Source organism: Aulostomus chinensis, chromosome 13 (assembly GCF_037954235.1).
Source record: "Aulostomus chinensis isolate RoL2024-O1b breed Wild chromosome 13, RoL_Achi_v1.0, whole genome shotgun sequence".
In the NCBI taxonomy this organism is placed as follows: domain Eukaryota; kingdom Metazoa; phylum Chordata; class Actinopteri; order Syngnathiformes; family Aulostomidae; genus Aulostomus; species Aulostomus chinensis.
Genome location: NC_141332.1, coordinates 9,088,919 through 9,104,832, shown reverse-complemented (window position 1 = coordinate 9,104,832; position 15,914 = coordinate 9,088,919). Strand labels below are relative to the sequence as shown.

General features: G+C 40.6%; 1 protein-coding gene across 2 annotated transcripts; it reads right to left on the bottom strand.

The window, feature by feature from the left end:
- Positions 1-4,439: 4,439 nt before the first annotated feature.
- LOC147250785 (androgen receptor-like) lies at positions 4,440-15,914 on the bottom strand. Of its 2 annotated transcripts, none has more exons than XM_086223054.1 (9): positions 14,730-15,914; positions 13,655-13,791; positions 13,310-13,426; positions 12,849-12,992; positions 12,517-12,729; positions 11,870-12,014; positions 10,792-10,922; positions 10,477-10,628; positions 4,440-5,508 (listed from the first exon to the last, which is right to left on the bottom strand). In XM_086223054.1, exons 1-9 carry the CDS (start codon positions 15,698-15,700, stop codon positions 5,344-5,346), a joined length of 2,175 nt encoding a protein of 724 aa, XP_086079180.1. In that variant the 5' UTR covers positions 15,701-15,914; the 3' UTR covers positions 4,440-5,343. The 2 variants fall into 2 exon arrangements, with proteins under 2 accessions (XP_086079180.1, XP_086079181.1); XM_086223055.1 differs by having other exon boundaries at positions 12,517-12,726.

Here is a 15,914-nt window from a genome sequence, read left to right as displayed (position 1 = left end):
GCGGAAAAATAAATCATACTTTCATGTGAAGACAAATGCCTTATCCGTTGGGAGTAGCCTCAGGCTACAGTCACATAATGGTCTCCCTCTCTCTCTTCCTCTTTTTCTCTAAAGGCAGGGAGTTTCCCCGGGACTGGTGTAAAACGACCATCCAGACCCGCCGGAGGCAGCACACAGCTAGTTCACTACAGATCACCAGTATAGGAGATGTTCCACTTTAAAAAGTAAAGTAAGAATTTAAAACTCTTGGGTGGTGAGACTTAGTTAAAGCCCCAGAGGCAAAACTGCTGTTTCGCTACAATTATTTAAATAAACAAGACAAAACCCATCAGTCATATTTTTAACAGTTTTATCGAAACAACATCACTCTCGATGCATGACACAAGGACATTATTCATGTCTGATCCTGTGACTGAGCCATAAAAATCATGGATTTCCTAATGCTGCAATCCCCTGTCCTTTTGGCCCAGTGCAAGCTTGGCTGGGAGCAGGGAGGGCGGAGGGGCGGGTGGGCCAGCTGCAGAAGTCTGTCTCCTCTCCTCTCTCTCTCCTCTCCTCTCAGTGCTATCAGGTTGCCACTCCTCCTCCTCCAGCCCATTACACAGGCCTCTTTATGTTGCGCTAAAAGCTGCTCATGTTCAAGCACTCCTGGGAAAAGCTCCTTAAAACACATCAGGATGAGAGGCCCGGTCTGGTAAAATATTAATAGGAAGTTAATTGGTTGTTAATGGACTGGTACTCGGGTAGGAATCGTCCCCCATTACATAGGCCACCGAAACAAACCACTCAGAGGTGTCATCTAACTCTTTTCTGGTCATTCTACCTGTAAATTGTGCTAACCCGGTGTTGAAGACATTTTATTAAGTTTTTGTAAGGTCCTGCAACAACTAGGGGAGACAGGGGTTGGTTTTCACAGTCTTCATCGCAGCAGAACTAGAGGGCGCTGTGTCATCATGTTCGCATCAGACGTTTTGCCGAATGTTCCAGTTGAACTTGGAAACCAGAATTCCCAAGTAGAAAGTTTCAATTGGAACCAAAAGCTCCAACTGGAAACTCTGAAATACATGATTAAACCCAAAAAAGCAATTCAAAGTTGCAAAAATTGTGATTTTTTCCACAGGAAATACGTGACTGGCACCATGTTTGTAGGGAGGCTAAAAACATGGTGCCAGTCATGTTATTTTAAACAACCTGCCATGCCAAGGCTTCAGCACACTTGGATTCCACGAGATGTACAACATGGAGTAATTTTATGGTTTTGCAAGTTATTTTTTGAACGTTTAAAATTTGGTCACCGTTCAGTTTAATTGTTTGGGTGATTACTGCAACGCCTTTTCCTGTGAAAATCCATCATTGTTTTTGTGGACTAAAATAAATTTCACCCGACATTCCATCAGCATGAGGGAAGTAGATAACGAGTCAATTTTTATTTTTGAGGGAGCTATCCTTTCAAGTTAATTTTCTAAAATTTTAATTCCCTACAAGAGGCCTTTGGTGATGATGTAGGTTTCTGAAGGGATACTATAGATTTGTTCACATAATAATAAGTGTGCCAATCCCAGTTGGGGAATCATGGCACTATGTGAACCATCAAAGTCCTGTCACGTTTATGAATAAAAGATAAGATATACATTGGCTATCTTTATAAACTTTATGTGAATGAACAGATATCCCCTAAACTACCTTTTGCCAGTTGTAAATTGCTTTTTCGTCTAATTGTCCTTTTGACTTTAATTCATTCGGGAGTCTTTGTGTTTAAAGTCTTTGTGTTTTGACAATGGAACAAGGTTTAATCTTCTCATATACGGGCTTTGCTAATGTCATGGAAGTTTTTTTAGTTTCTAATTTTGGAAATTCAAAACAGTGACCAGGGGAGACTTTTTATGATTTTTTTGGGGGGGGTTAGATTAATTTCTATTTTGGTTATTTTTGGATTAAAATTGTGTAGGTGATTAGTCATTTTAAAATCAAATAACCATTAAAAGGGGAAGTAATTAGTTTTCATCTGAGCTCTGTTTGAGGTAGCCAGCGAAAACCATGTGGTCGTGAGTACAAACCTCTGTTTAAAGGTCGGACTGCGATGACAGTCACGTTTCAATCCACTCTACCTTTTTCTCATGAAATCACTCAAGAGAGATGATCAGCATTGCAAACATCTATGTTACATTTATGTATGAGGATATTTATCAACACTGTAAATTTTACTTCTCATATGAATGGACAAGCAGCACTCTGAAGTGGACGAATACAGAAGTGTTGAATGTATTCGACGGATAATATCCATTAAAAAAAAAAAATTAACAACCCCCAAAAACTTCCTTGCAAGAGGTTACAGGAATGAAAATAAAGAGAGTATTTTATTATTTTTATTTTCAAACATGTGACCACCAACCCTGGTCTCCCCTATTCTACCCTGAGTTTTGTATTGTGGTGTTCAGTTACAATTTAATTAGCATTACTTTGCTTTTGTGTTTCTCTTGCTCGCTGAGCTAAAGCTCCTTCCTTTTGTCATTTTTTCCTTCAATGTACACATAAGGAAATGGTTTTAACTTTTGTTGTTTGCGGCCACTGTGTTTGTGCTTTCTGCGGTTGTTGTTACCCAACAGGAAAAATCCCTCTTCTGCTAGAGTAGGCATGTAATATTGATGCAGAGCAGACTCAGAGAAACACAGAAATCAAATGGAATCTAAACTAAGTTCAAATGTCGACATCAACACATACATTTTTGATTATTGCAAACCTACAAGACGCCATTCCTTTTAAGGGGAGCCACAGGGGCATGTGTAGCAGGGAATATATATTTAGAAATAAGTGATATTTCAGCATTTCATCTTTCCATCCCAACTTTGTTCAGCACCATTTCTTCAAGAGAAAGAATTGTTCGAGGACCTTTTACAGGAAACAGTGGTAGACTGCTGATTTACTGTGTGGGATTTTACGTTTCCAAATAAAACTCAAAGTTGTGTCATATTGGAGCTCCACAGATATTCAACTCAGACAGTATTTAGTACTTGTCTCCATTTCTTACTTAAAAAAAAAAAAAAACTGTGATAGCAAAAAAAGGACTCCTAAATCATATTTAAAGTTTATGGAAATTAAACTTGAATTATGATTTCTCTTCATTCAAATGTATTTTTTTTTATTTACCGCATCCATTTAATGTCATGAACTCCTCTCTGGTGACTATTTAATGGCAATGTCACTCAAACGCAGAGTGAATCTGTCTCCAATTCCCCTACAAAGCAAATGTGAATGGATCCAACAGATGTTTCACCGCTCAACTGCTTGAGCTTCAATTAGCTGATGCAGATTTAACAGCCACCACTAGATGGTATTAAAACAAAGGCAGTGATTTCAGATCAGCAGACATGGCGGTTTCACTCAGAACAGAACACATAAATCAGTCAGGCTTATGTTCTGCTTTCTCGCTGTGACTTATCACCTGCCTGGTTTGAGGCTGAGATAATCCAGCAGTGGCAGCAAAGTGTGTGATGCTGTCTAAAGCCTGTGTCCACTCCAGTGCGTCACAGACTGAGATGGATCTATCAGACTAAGAAAAACAGGAACATGACTATTTCATTAGCATGCATATCAAGGAATACTTCACCCAGAAAGTGTTTTTTTGCTTTTCCAGTACTCACAAAGAAGTGTTGAACTCCTGTAAATGTTTTATTCACCACTGCATCACTTCTTTTCTGAGTCCAGAATGCACAGAGTCAGCCTTACATAGCCAGAATATATAGTCAGCTAATTGAGGTTAGGTGTGCCCCTTAATGGAAACATCCATCTACAAACTTTAAAGTGCATCATCGATGTAATCCACATCCTCTTTGTCCAGTGGAAAAGTCAATAATTGATAAAAACTTTGATTTGAGCTAAAAACTATGACACTTTAAATGTGGTCCTCATTGATGTTAGGGCCAAGAGCAACTAGCTGACACATTCAATTGAGACGACTGACTCGCAATTGTTCACACTAGCGTCACACTTGACAGATAGTAATTTGTTCTTAAATGAAAAAGTGGTTTGGGATTACTGAGCGTACAGCTGAGTTACACCGGAGGCTGCCCTTGAGCGATTGTAAACAGACATTTTTGCTGTCAGTAGTTGGTGGCAATGAGGAGCCATTAGCTTCAAGCTAACTTGCTCTGTCTTCATTCTGGAGTCACAAAGTGCCACAGTCACGAAGAAATGTTTTTTGGAAAGATCCAGGTCCTCTTTATCCAACAAGGAATCCAATCAAACTATAAACCTGCTAGCAGGTTTGATTTTTGTTACTGTAGCTGTTGTTCATTTTGCATTCTGGAGTCACAAAGAAGTCACGCAGGGATGTCACTTGAGATTTTCCTGAGGCAAAAAAACAACAACCTCGAAGTAACTTTGAGACACGAGACCTGATGAGGTTTGTGGGATAAAAAAAAGGAGACGTTCATGCTTATTTTTATTACATGTTAGGCTGTAAACTTTGCCATAAATGATCAGATTTGGGTCTGGATGTCTAATGTATAGCATTTAAACTGTCAGAAGCTACAATTAATGCATGTTGATTCACCACAAAAGCACTTGCAAAGAACACTTTAAGAAAGTACACTGGTAGAAAAGTTACAACAGTAGGAAACTCTGAAAAAATTCAATAATATACGACACTCAAAAACAAGCAAACTTTTCAAAATAGCTACGCATAGTGCTTGTCAACTAGTAGGTCTGTGGACGGGGCTTCTTGTGGTTTCATCATTTTTGGGAGTGACCTATAGCATAGTGATATTCATAAATACACGTGAATTTTTCAGGCCCTTAAAATTGTTCTTTTCTAGTCGACATTTGATAGCGTTTGACATTCGGTGGCCAAATACGGAAAAGAGCAACTTTCAGAAATGTTAAATGCTTTCTGGCCAGACGGTTTTTCATAGCATGCATGGCACAAAAGCTTTCAAAGAAAAACTTTCTTCACCTAAGGTGCGCATAATAAAACTCACTGTGGAAGGAAAGTAGTACAAAAGTCATACCACTGCACACAAGACAAGCTGTGATGAGGCTAAGAACGTGATCCTCTCACGAGTGACTGACAGAAAATTAAGTATTGTGTTTGAAAAAGTCAATGTGCAACAGGCACTTGATGACAGAGAGCAGGCAGCAAGAGGAACGTAGATGTAACTAGATTACAATAGATTGGAAGAATGTACTGGATTCCTTTCTGTTAGTATCTGTTCATAGTATTACCCTGTATGTAAAGACAGGCTTCTACGTCTTCCCGCAGAAAATCATAAACCCTCACAAGCCAAAAATGGTCAAAAGCACTGATGGTCAGAGCCCATGTGACAAATGGCACAATCATACTCTTCTCTAGGCAGCGTTGTGGAAAAGGATGGGCTTGACCATGCCTGAGAGGATCTTCGGCACGTGGACACTAACAATCTCCGAGATCATCTCTGGAAAGTTGACGTGTGTCTGCAGGGACTTAGCTTCAATGAACAGATCATAGGTGAACTGGTGGAGCTTCCTCACGATCTGCCAGAGAGACAATAAAAGACCATTGAAGGTGATGGGCTTTCAATTCTAAAACAGAGAAACTCTGGACTATAAATAAGGGAAAACAAAAGACATTAAAGCCTGGATTTTGACACAAGCTTTAGAAGGTGATTTTAAAAAGATGACAGTCATTGTAGCAATCTAAGCTCCACTGGCAGGGTAAAGCCAAAGGGGCCCAAGCTGCAAAGTCTTGATCAACTCTGTTCTCCTGCCTACGGGGCCCTGCCTCACAATCCCTGCCTGCCATCCATCTCATGATGCTTTAGAAGATCTAAGACGGGAGTGTGACACAGACAACGCTGAGCCTTTCAGGGAAAATCCACAAGAGTCTGAAACTCTCTGTGGAGGAAACTTCCCAGAATGCGACTCTTCTGAGCAATCTCCATCAGAAGCTTATTATTTTGACGCCTGAACGTTCCAAATAGCAGTGGGGGAGATAAATTAAGTCCTGTACTTGAGTAGAATTTCATACAATTTACTTGACTTATTCCCATGTTATGCCACTATAAATTTCAGGGAAACACATTCACATCAATATTTTTCCATGATTTTCACATCTGGGAGGACAATTTTCCAGACCATAAGTTCTGTTTACACATGAAAAATGTCAACGTTTTCTTTTCAACTAAAATTGATGACAAGCTACGTGGTTTGATTCACCATTAAATGAAGCAACAGTAATCAAAAAGAGATTTTTATCAGTCAATCTCACCTGACAATCTCACTTACGCTAATAGGCAGGCGATGTGAACCAATTTTCATAGTTCCAAATTATTCCTTTTTTAGGGGCTGAAAATGGCTGTTTTCACATTTCATGACTTTTACGCCAGGTTCAAATGACTTCAGATTTTTTTTAAAAATGAAACTTTAGACATCTTCAGTATGATTTTGAACTGGATCACTTTCATGTTGGCCATTATTGCTAATGTTCCATGGCAGCCATATTGAATCATACAATCTCATCAACACCGTGAGAGATCTGCTTCATTTTTAGTCTGCTGTGTACTTCCATAGTCCTAGCCATATAGTATTATTGATTTTTGCAAAATCTTTTGTATCTCTTACTTGTCCTGATGGATTTTGTACACCATGACATGTAATTCTTTCAGTACTCTGTGTGTGTGTGTGTGTGTGTGTGTGTGTGTGTGTGTGTGTGTGTGTGTGTGTGCGCTTGCACACTTTTTTAATTTGTTGGGTATGCATCGGGTTCAATGCCAAAAGATACCCAAGGCAGTTGATCAAGTCTGGTTACTAATTACTAGATGATATAAAATGTTTAAAATGCATCAGCTTATCAAAGATTAAACTGGTGGTTCTGGCTTTTGCAATGTTAAAAGCAGCATGTCACTGGGTTCACATTTCAGTGGTTGAATATTAGAACAAAAGTCCAAAAATTTAAAACATAATTGTGGATTCATGTTCTTTAAAAATGATCTCACAATAGCTAAACCCAATCGATCTTCCTGCCTATAAAATCGTACATAAAAATACAACACTAAAATGCTAGGGACACATCGACTTTTCACTATTAATAACCTAAAGATGTCATATATTTCTATTTATATCAGTCAGAGGGAGCAAGACTGCACTTTTACTGTCATACTTAAACTTTAATTTTCTGCAACTACTTAAGTTTTTTTTTTCTTTTTTACCAGAGTAGAATTGTCATGGAGTATTTGTGCTTGCAATATTTTACACTGATGTATTTTACACTTCTTCCACCACTGCTTAACAATAATTACACTGACTGAGTACTACTACAGGGGAAGACTGTTGATTGACACCCTCTAGTGGTTACCCGTGTTGCTACTTCTCACCCATTTTTTTTTTTATACAATTCTACAGATGTTAAAATCAAACAAACATTAACAAAAACTTAGAATGACATGAAGAAAATGGAAGGGCACTTGGTAGAGCACATACCTCCTCCAAGTCCCCACGGTCCTCTAATTTGATAAAACCCTGCATAAAAATCTCCATAACATTTTGGCCATCACCCAAATCCTCTGGCTTCATAATTAATACAGGCTATCGGCTAACAGAGCTAGTAACAAACAGCTGTCTACATGATGGAGGTAAACTGATTCGATACAGGAATGGAAAGAAATCCCAGATACAGTCAGAAATGATTTATTTAAAAGACAAAATGCAACTTTGTTTAATACGTGCTTATATTTCGGATTACAGGTCCATGCTGTTGCTGCTTAGCTAATTTAATAAGTGCCATCAAATGGAGTTTAGTTAATTTTCAGCTAATTTTTGAAATTATCTTGCTAAATAAAACATGCAAATATCACAAACCTTTGTGTATTTTGTCTTTGTTTTACTTATTTTCGAAAAAAATCACAAATCTAATGGTCAAGATAGACCATGGCTATGCTAGCGTCCTTCTGAAATATGCCATCCTTGCTGCGCTCTATTGAATATTTTGAGTATTTTGTGCAATTACTGTTTTTGTAAGAGGAATTTCATTGGACCAACTGTAAATATTATATAATGCTTTCATATTTGTGTATGTACAAGGTGCACTATTTTGTACATTTATTGAAGTAACCCAAAACTATTCTGACTAGGCAAACATTTTCAACATATTATGTTACTAGTTAGGGCTGCACGGTGGTGCAGTGGTCAGCACTGTGGCCTCACAGCAAGAAGGTTCCGGGTTTGAGTCCCGGCTCCAGCACAGGATCTTTCTGTGTGGAGTCTCCATGTTCTCCCTGTTCCTGTGTGGGTTCTCTCTGGTACTCCAGCTTCCTCCCACAGTCCAAAGACATCAAGAGGGGACGAGGCTGATTGATACTCTAAATTGACTGTAGGTGTGACTGTGAGTGTGAATGGTTGTCTGTCTCTATGTGTTGGTCCTGTGATGGACTGGTGACCTGTCCAGGGTGAACCCCGCCTCTCGCCCGTTGACGCTGGGATAGGCTCCAGCCCCCTGCGACCCTCAATGTAGGAATAAGCGGAAGATGACGATGGATGGATGGATGTTACTAATTACAAAAAAACTGATAATCATGGAAATCAGATTGGTGGGTAATTTTATGTTTTTATTATATAATCAAACAAAATCATTCTGAGAGCAATACTTTCCACACTGCCTTCAAAAGACAGCTTCAAAAGCAAAACTTTACAATCTGTGATCATGTTTTTTTTAACGTAAGTAAAACTAGCACGTAATTTTGTCAAGGTTTTGTTTGCAAATAATAAAGATTTGTTTGCAATTTAAAAACCTTTAAATGTGGGTCCGATTTTTTTTTATGTTTGCCATTGGATTTGCTTTCTCGTACACAGAAGTATTTTATTGTGTCTTTATTATGCAATAAAAAAATGATTTGAGAGCAAACTTTCGTAACCGCAGTCTTTTTTTTTCCAAACTGCGAATCAAATTAATTTGTGATTTTCTTATCTTGTTTGCTGTTAAAATTGAAAGCTTTGCTCTCAAAACCGTTTTGGTTTGCATAATAAAGGCATAAAATATCTCAGCATTAAGTGTTTATATTAGTATTTGAATATCAGTATTCTGTTTGAGAATAATTATCATATTAAAGATACATCTTCATTATCTCTACTGTTATAACTGCTATGATTGTTTTCTATGTATCCCAGTATCTCTCTCTCTCTCTCTTTTTCATCACAGACCGTCAAGGCAGATGGCTGCCCACCAGCTCTGCGCTGACGTTTTTTGGCTTGCTAAAGGCAATTTTCCAGTGTTGCCAAATGCTTGCCCGTGGGACATTGTAGGGTCTCTTGAAACTAATTAAAGAGTGTGGTTCAAGACCTCTATTACTTAAGTGTCATGAGATAACTTTTGATTTGGTGCTATATGAAAAAAAACGGACTAGAAAACATTTCTTTAAAAAAAAAAAGGGTGTCTTATCTGAGTCACAGCTCAAATTTACTCCAGTGTAACAGAATGAAATATGCAAATGGTTTGAAGAACACCAAAGTTTCTCGCTCCAATGCTCAACAACAGAGCAAAGTCCAGCTATGGCCATTTTTACCTCTGCTGCTTTGACTTGGACAAAGAACATCTGGTTCAGAGTATTTCATAGGAAATTTGGAGAGATGATCAGGAGGACATATTGTCACTGAGTACAACACTTTGCAGGTTTCAAATACACAGACTTGAACCTTCTTAAAGAGTCAAACAAGCAATGTCCTTCTCATCTTGCATGATGGTCCATAAACACACACATTAACGTCTGCTGGTAAAATCTGCTGTTTCTAAATATCTTTTTGACACTGTGTAGGGTTGTTATAATACAGTTATGCTCAGGAACTTGAGGATATTCACTGATGCTGAAAATGGCATTTTGTGTTTCCCTATCAATGTTGTTGATATTTCCTCATGTGATTAGTGTTTCTTGTTTTACATCTCCTAATGATTACACAGTACATATTTCTGTACAGTTGCTTTCCTGCATATTATATTTCTATTTATTTTCTAAGATGTTCCTTTGCTGCTGCAACACCTGGAGCTTCCCTGTCTGTGGAGGGAATGCAGGATTATCTTGTAATCTATATTCTATTCTAATCCAATCATGATTTCAGCTATTTTTGCTGCAGTGTCTGTATCTATTATGTTCTGTCCCATATATGAAATATTGCAATGATAAGTTAAAACAGGAGTCAGATAACCCTTTTGTTTAACTTCAGATGATAGAACAATTCTGCACAAAGTGGAGAAATCATACATCATGTTACAGTTAGAAGGACAGAAGTATGATTCTTGTGCAGTCTGTGCAAAATAAAATGACCTCAAATCTTGATATTAATGAACCAAAATGGTATAATTGTTTGTCAAAGCAATGTTTGCTAACTCTGATCTGCACTGTTGCTCGTTCAAGTAGTTCTGTGACACTTAACTGAAATGACATTCAAGCCCTAGTTCAAAGTCACAGTACGGTGTGTTTTTTTTTGTATGTGAAGCAGATTTGTGTGTATTACCGACTGGAGGTAGTCCAGCAGCTGTGTGAGCTGAAACAGTCTCTGTGTACGGGTGGTCTCCCCGTGGTGGCTGGCCAAGCGGTCCAGCTCCTTGATGTAGGAGGTCCGCAGTTCATCAAAACAACGCTGGTTCTTCAGTCCAGCCACTGGCACTGGCACCACAAAGCCAAAAAAAAAAAACACAAAATTTATTCTCACAGACTTTATCAATACCATCCATGCTCTAAAGCACAGATGTACTCTACTGTATTCATATTTCACATGCTGTGTTGAAGCATTTTGTAGACGTGGTCCCTCTGGCTCCAGTGGACTCACTGATACTGAAGAGGACCAGGGCCTTCATGCACAGGAACTCTTCCTGAGTGACCTTTAGCATGTAGAACCTTTGGGACAGCAGCTTCATCCTGACACAGTGTTCATACATACTCGAGACTTGCATCCGCTGGCTGTGAGGAAGGGACAGAAAAAAAAGCAACAAAAAAAAAAATACAAAGCAAGAGCAGAAAAAGAAACACAAGGTGTGAAAAATGAAGCCAGGAGAGGGTCAGACAGTGAGGAATATAAAAGGAGGAAGACAATTAAGAGTGGCAGAAACAAGCGTGAAGTGAAAAAGAGAGAAAAGCAACAGAGGTGAGAAAAATGAGTGGGATGGATAATGGAAAAAAAAGAATGAGAGAGAGGCATAGAAAAATGGAGGTCAGCAACAGGGGCAGGCGTATCCATTACCATGCAGGTCAGAGGCAGCCCAGTCGAGTGACAGACGTTTAATGCAGACAGAACGAGGATTATCAGCTGAGTGAAAGCTGCTTGTGGCTGAAGTTAGCCTTTCCAACTGCATCTCCTTCAAAACAATTGTACTACTTGGTAAAAAGGTGTTGATTTATGAATATCATATCTCACAAAGTCCTTGTTAAGTTATCTAAGTACGGGGAAGAAAAACACGAGTCGATGTGTCTGAAATATTTTAGTCGAATTTAAAACTTGTCAAAGTGAAAAAGGAAACAACTGTCACACTTGTCACGGGCTCATGCTGGTTTCATGGAGATGAAACAGATTTAATCATCTTAGGTGATCCCACTGCGGCCACGTACAAGAGATGCAAAGAATATGGTGAGGAGAACAAACAAACTTCTTAGTTGTCTCACCTAAAAAAAATGTGATTTTGTTTTCCTCTAAAGCTTGTATTCCCCTGTGATTTTCAACCCAGTGCTGATGGCAGGAGAAATCCTATGATACGGCATCGCAATGATTGCTGCAGCTGTTACACGTCAAGAAAACCATCTTTCTTTGAAAAGGAGACTGAGCTGGATTTGGCGAACCTTTTTTGTTAAGTTGAAACAAATCCTCAGGATTCCACACAACTATTCAAAGTGAATATTTTTCATTGACTCACTCATTAAAAACCAGGTCTGGAGCAAAGTAGAGCATGGAGCTGTTAGTAAGGGTGTAGGACCTCCAGCCTAAAGCGAACACCATCACCCCCATCCATGACAACTGAATCACTGTCATCTGATCATCCACATGCAGGTCGCGGAAACCTGTGAACAACACTTACAGTCAAACTTCTGCTTCCATAAAACTTTATTCAAAAAAGAAGAAAACTTTTGGAAGCCCTCCAAATAACAAGAGAGAAAGAACATCGCTCCACTGCTGGCCATTTGCAGCCTGCCGTCCTTGGCTTAAATATGAGCACACCCCCCTCTAGTGGTTAATACTTGAAGAGGCTGGTTTATATCGGACGCCTGGCTAACTGCTGCTGCACTACCTTTCCTGTGGTGAGTGCTTACGTTTGACAAATGCAAGATATTTTCCTGAAAGCTTTACAGCCTTCCTAAATTGCAATGAAGCTTGAGTTACACAAAGGATGCTCATTTGTGTCTGATTTGCCTTTCAAATGACATCCCCTCTTATACACACCAATGACAACAATCTGACCTTGCCATGTTTTTTGTTTGGTGTAATTTTCTTGTCTTGCACTTAACAAACATTACCAAAAATGTAAGGCACTTAGTAATGACAGGCATGCCTTAACCTGTTTACCTGGCATCGCCTTGGCCCAGCGTACCACAGTAACCAGTTGTCTTTCGCCAAGCTCATTCAGACTGGTTAGCAATGATGCAGAGCTGTCTGGCTGTGCAGGGTCATGTCCTGCATTAACCACGGCTGGCTCAATAGCCTGGAGCACGCTGAGCAGGGACAAGCAGGAGCGCAGAGTTGGGGGGATACCTAGAGCCAAGGCATGCTGGGATGCTGCTGAAAATACACAGAATGATTCCATAAACAGTCCTGGCAGTGAAACGAGTTACAAGGTACATGATGAAAAGATTGGTTGGACGTGTGTTCAAAATAACGCAGGACACTAATCTCACCACCTTGAGCCCTGGCAACTGCACTTCCGTGCTCCAAGATGGCATCTTTCCTCGCTTGCCTCTCCCCTCGTTCACCATGGCCACAAAGTGCCAGAGGTTGCTCCTCTTCTCCATTCCTTGTCTGGCCGGCTCCCTTCAGCCTGCGACCTAGAATCCACCAGACAAGTAGGAGGAAAACCAAATTTAGGAGCAGAAGAACTGGAATACTGTAAATGGGACTATTTTAAGATGAAATCCAGCCAAGAAGCTGTTAATTATCATAACCAAGTGGGAAGGCTCTTGATCGTTTGCCACTGTGCATAAAAAAGGCATTTTTGGCCTTTGCTGGAACACATTTGTTACACTGTATTTAAGCTAGAACATTTTATTAGTCAGTTGTGATCCAGTGCGTGAAAGATATCTGATACCACCTTTCAAACACACACCCCACCTCCTTTCCTCTCTCTTTTCCTCTAGTTCCTCACCTTTGAGGCTCATTCCCGACATGAAGCACCTCTTTAAACGACACGAAGCACAGTTTTTCCGCCTCAGCTTGTCAATGGTGCAGTCGTTGCGGCTGGCACACAGGTGATTCTGTTTACCTGGAGGCATATAAAAGGTCCTCGGGGATGAAGAGGCAACAACACCTAGGCTTCAACTCCGAGCTACAATATGTAGGTGTTCACTGATAACAAATGACTTGCCCTCCTAATGTCAGGTCACTGTGCTCTGGTTGCCTGAGTGAGTGAATGAGTGGGTGTAAGAGATGAAATCAGCGAATGGATAATTTTATGTGCACACTCGCGTGTGTACTCGCGTGTCACACCCACCTGCAGCGGCCCGTTTAAAGAATACTTTGCAACTGCCACAGGTGACTGCTCCATAGTGACATCCAGAGGCATCGTCACCGCACACCTGACAAACTCTCCGGTCCGACAGGTACACACCTGGAAACAGATCCTCATGCCTGGACACAAATATTTACAAGTGAAACAGTTAAGTACTTATGAGGCAGCATGAGGCTGTACTTCTCTGCTCATCTGTATTGTCTAGTTTTATTTAAATTGACAAAAATATTAAATAAGTCGAGACAGAACAGATAAGCAAAGAATGAACAGTGTGAAGGTCAGATTCAAGTCACGAGACCAACCCTTAATGAGTGTTATGTGTTACGGCATTTGGGGCACTAATCCCTAATCCATGGCTGCTGTAATGGGAGATTTACCTTCTCTAAAACTGAATAATATGGAAACAAGTGACAACAGACACTGAGTTGGCCATTACATATCTCAGAAGGAGTTAAAAAAAAAAATCAGAACATGTCCTTCCACTCAAACCCAGGATCAGTAACAGGTGCTGTATCTCATGTTTACAGCTACAATGATTTATTCACTGGTTAGTCACAGCATGAATAAAAACAGCACGTTAAGGACAAAGGGTGAACTTTAGAACTTTGATTCAGTCTGGAAAAAAATTACTTGGTCAAGGCTGAGAGGAGCTTATGGAGCCGCGGCACAAATACAGTCATGGTGATATGCAGCTACCTCAGGAGTCGAACAGAACAGTATACCCAAGAAATGGCAAGTGGCCATGAGAATCACGTGTCATTTTAGTTTGAATTGTCCTTGTCAGCCTTTGGAATCTACATGAAGAAAGCAGCTTTGAATGAGTGTGTGAAAAGCTCAAGCTCCACTAATAGAATGTAAGCAAATCTAACAATGGCAGGCTCATTAGGGGCAAGTGTGAGGGGTTGGTAGATCCAAGCATAAACACAGTTCTAGCTTAATTTTCTCTTAAGTATCTCACAGAAAAGAGATGGGATTGATTGAGTGGTAGGAGGGATGGCATGTGGCTCCTCTTCTACTGAAAAGCAACCCAGGTTATCATAAAGAGTATCTTATTTACCTAAAACCTCTATCCGTGCAGTCTACCCACACTGAAGGTTCGGTCTTGATGGTGGAAAAAGTGGCCTGCTCGTGAAGAACTGGACTTTGGTAACTTTCCATTTGGCCATATCCTTGTGCCGTCGCTGCTCTCATGCCAATTTTACCACTTTGTTCGCCATTGTTGTACCACACACACTGGCATTCCTGTCTGGATTCAAGATTACAGTATTTACACAACAAATTATGTCCCGCTGATCCGCCCCTCTCTGGTTCGGATCGCCTGAATGCGCGCTCGTTAGCGCACCACACGCCCGGCACATCTCTGTATAAGTTTGGTTTGTAGGCAGAAAAGGGATTTTCGAGCTGGTCAGCTTGAGAGGGCGCGGGCAGGTCCTTCCCTGGGTTCAAAAACAAGTCCGATTCCTTGTAGACGTATGTGGAGATCACCGAGCCGCGCGTCAAAGCTTGCGCGCTGTCCATTTCGCTTGATCGCAGCAGATCCATACAGCTGACCTGCTGCTGCTGCTGCTGCTGCTGATGATGATGATGTGTGCACACTTCTCCGAAGTCAACCTCTCTCAGGTTGCTGGGTGGATGCCTCGTGTTTAGTGAGTTCATGTTCTCAGCTGCCCCTAACTCCGGTGCTCCTTGAGAACTGCTCCTCACCGCGGGCTCGCAGTCCGTCAATGCGCCGCTGGAACATTGATTCATGCTGAGCGGCGAAGCCAGCGGATCCAAACCAAGGGAAACTGACACTGCTTGACTGAGCTCAGCGGTCGTCGGGCACGCACAGGTGTCCGTACTATCAACCCGATCCCGTTCATTTATTATGAAAGAATTTGATGTTCCCTCTACAAGGGACAGACGAGGGTGAAAGGCCATCTTCAAGGGATCGTAGTTGAAGCGTAAAGAAACGTGTTGCTGTACTAACAACAAATGAACCAACACTTTCCAAGCAAGAAAACGCCTACCCAATGAGCCTCCGGTCATGAAAGGAAACCCATATCAGTACGGACGTTGCTGCTGCTGCTGCTGCAGGGAAGGGACGTCCCGCAGATTTGCTCCGAGAGTTACGCAGGCGAACTTTATTTTCCTTTCTCTCCGTCTTTAACCAAAACCTACACTTTAACACGACTTAAACTCACTTCCCCTCGGTCGGAAACTGCTTAGTAGGAAGACTCGTGTGGCTCCACTGAAAAATAGT

What these genes read in the sequence shown, in the direction of transcription:
- LOC147250785 (XM_086223054.1), bottom strand. Translation starts at nt 15,700, where the DNA reads ATGACCGGAGGCTCATTGGGTAGGCGTTTTCTTGCTTGGAAAGTGTTG. An exon ending in GTCGGGAATGAGCCTCAAAG is followed by an intron (nt 12,993 to 13,309) that starts GTGAGGAACTAG and finishes GGTGGATTCTAG; the next exon opens with GTCGCAGGCTGAAGGGAGCC. An exon ending in TGCAGTTGCCAGGGCTCAAG is followed by an intron (nt 12,730 to 12,848) that starts GTGGTGAGATTA and finishes GTGTATTTTCAG; the next exon opens with CAGCATCCCAGCATGCCTTG.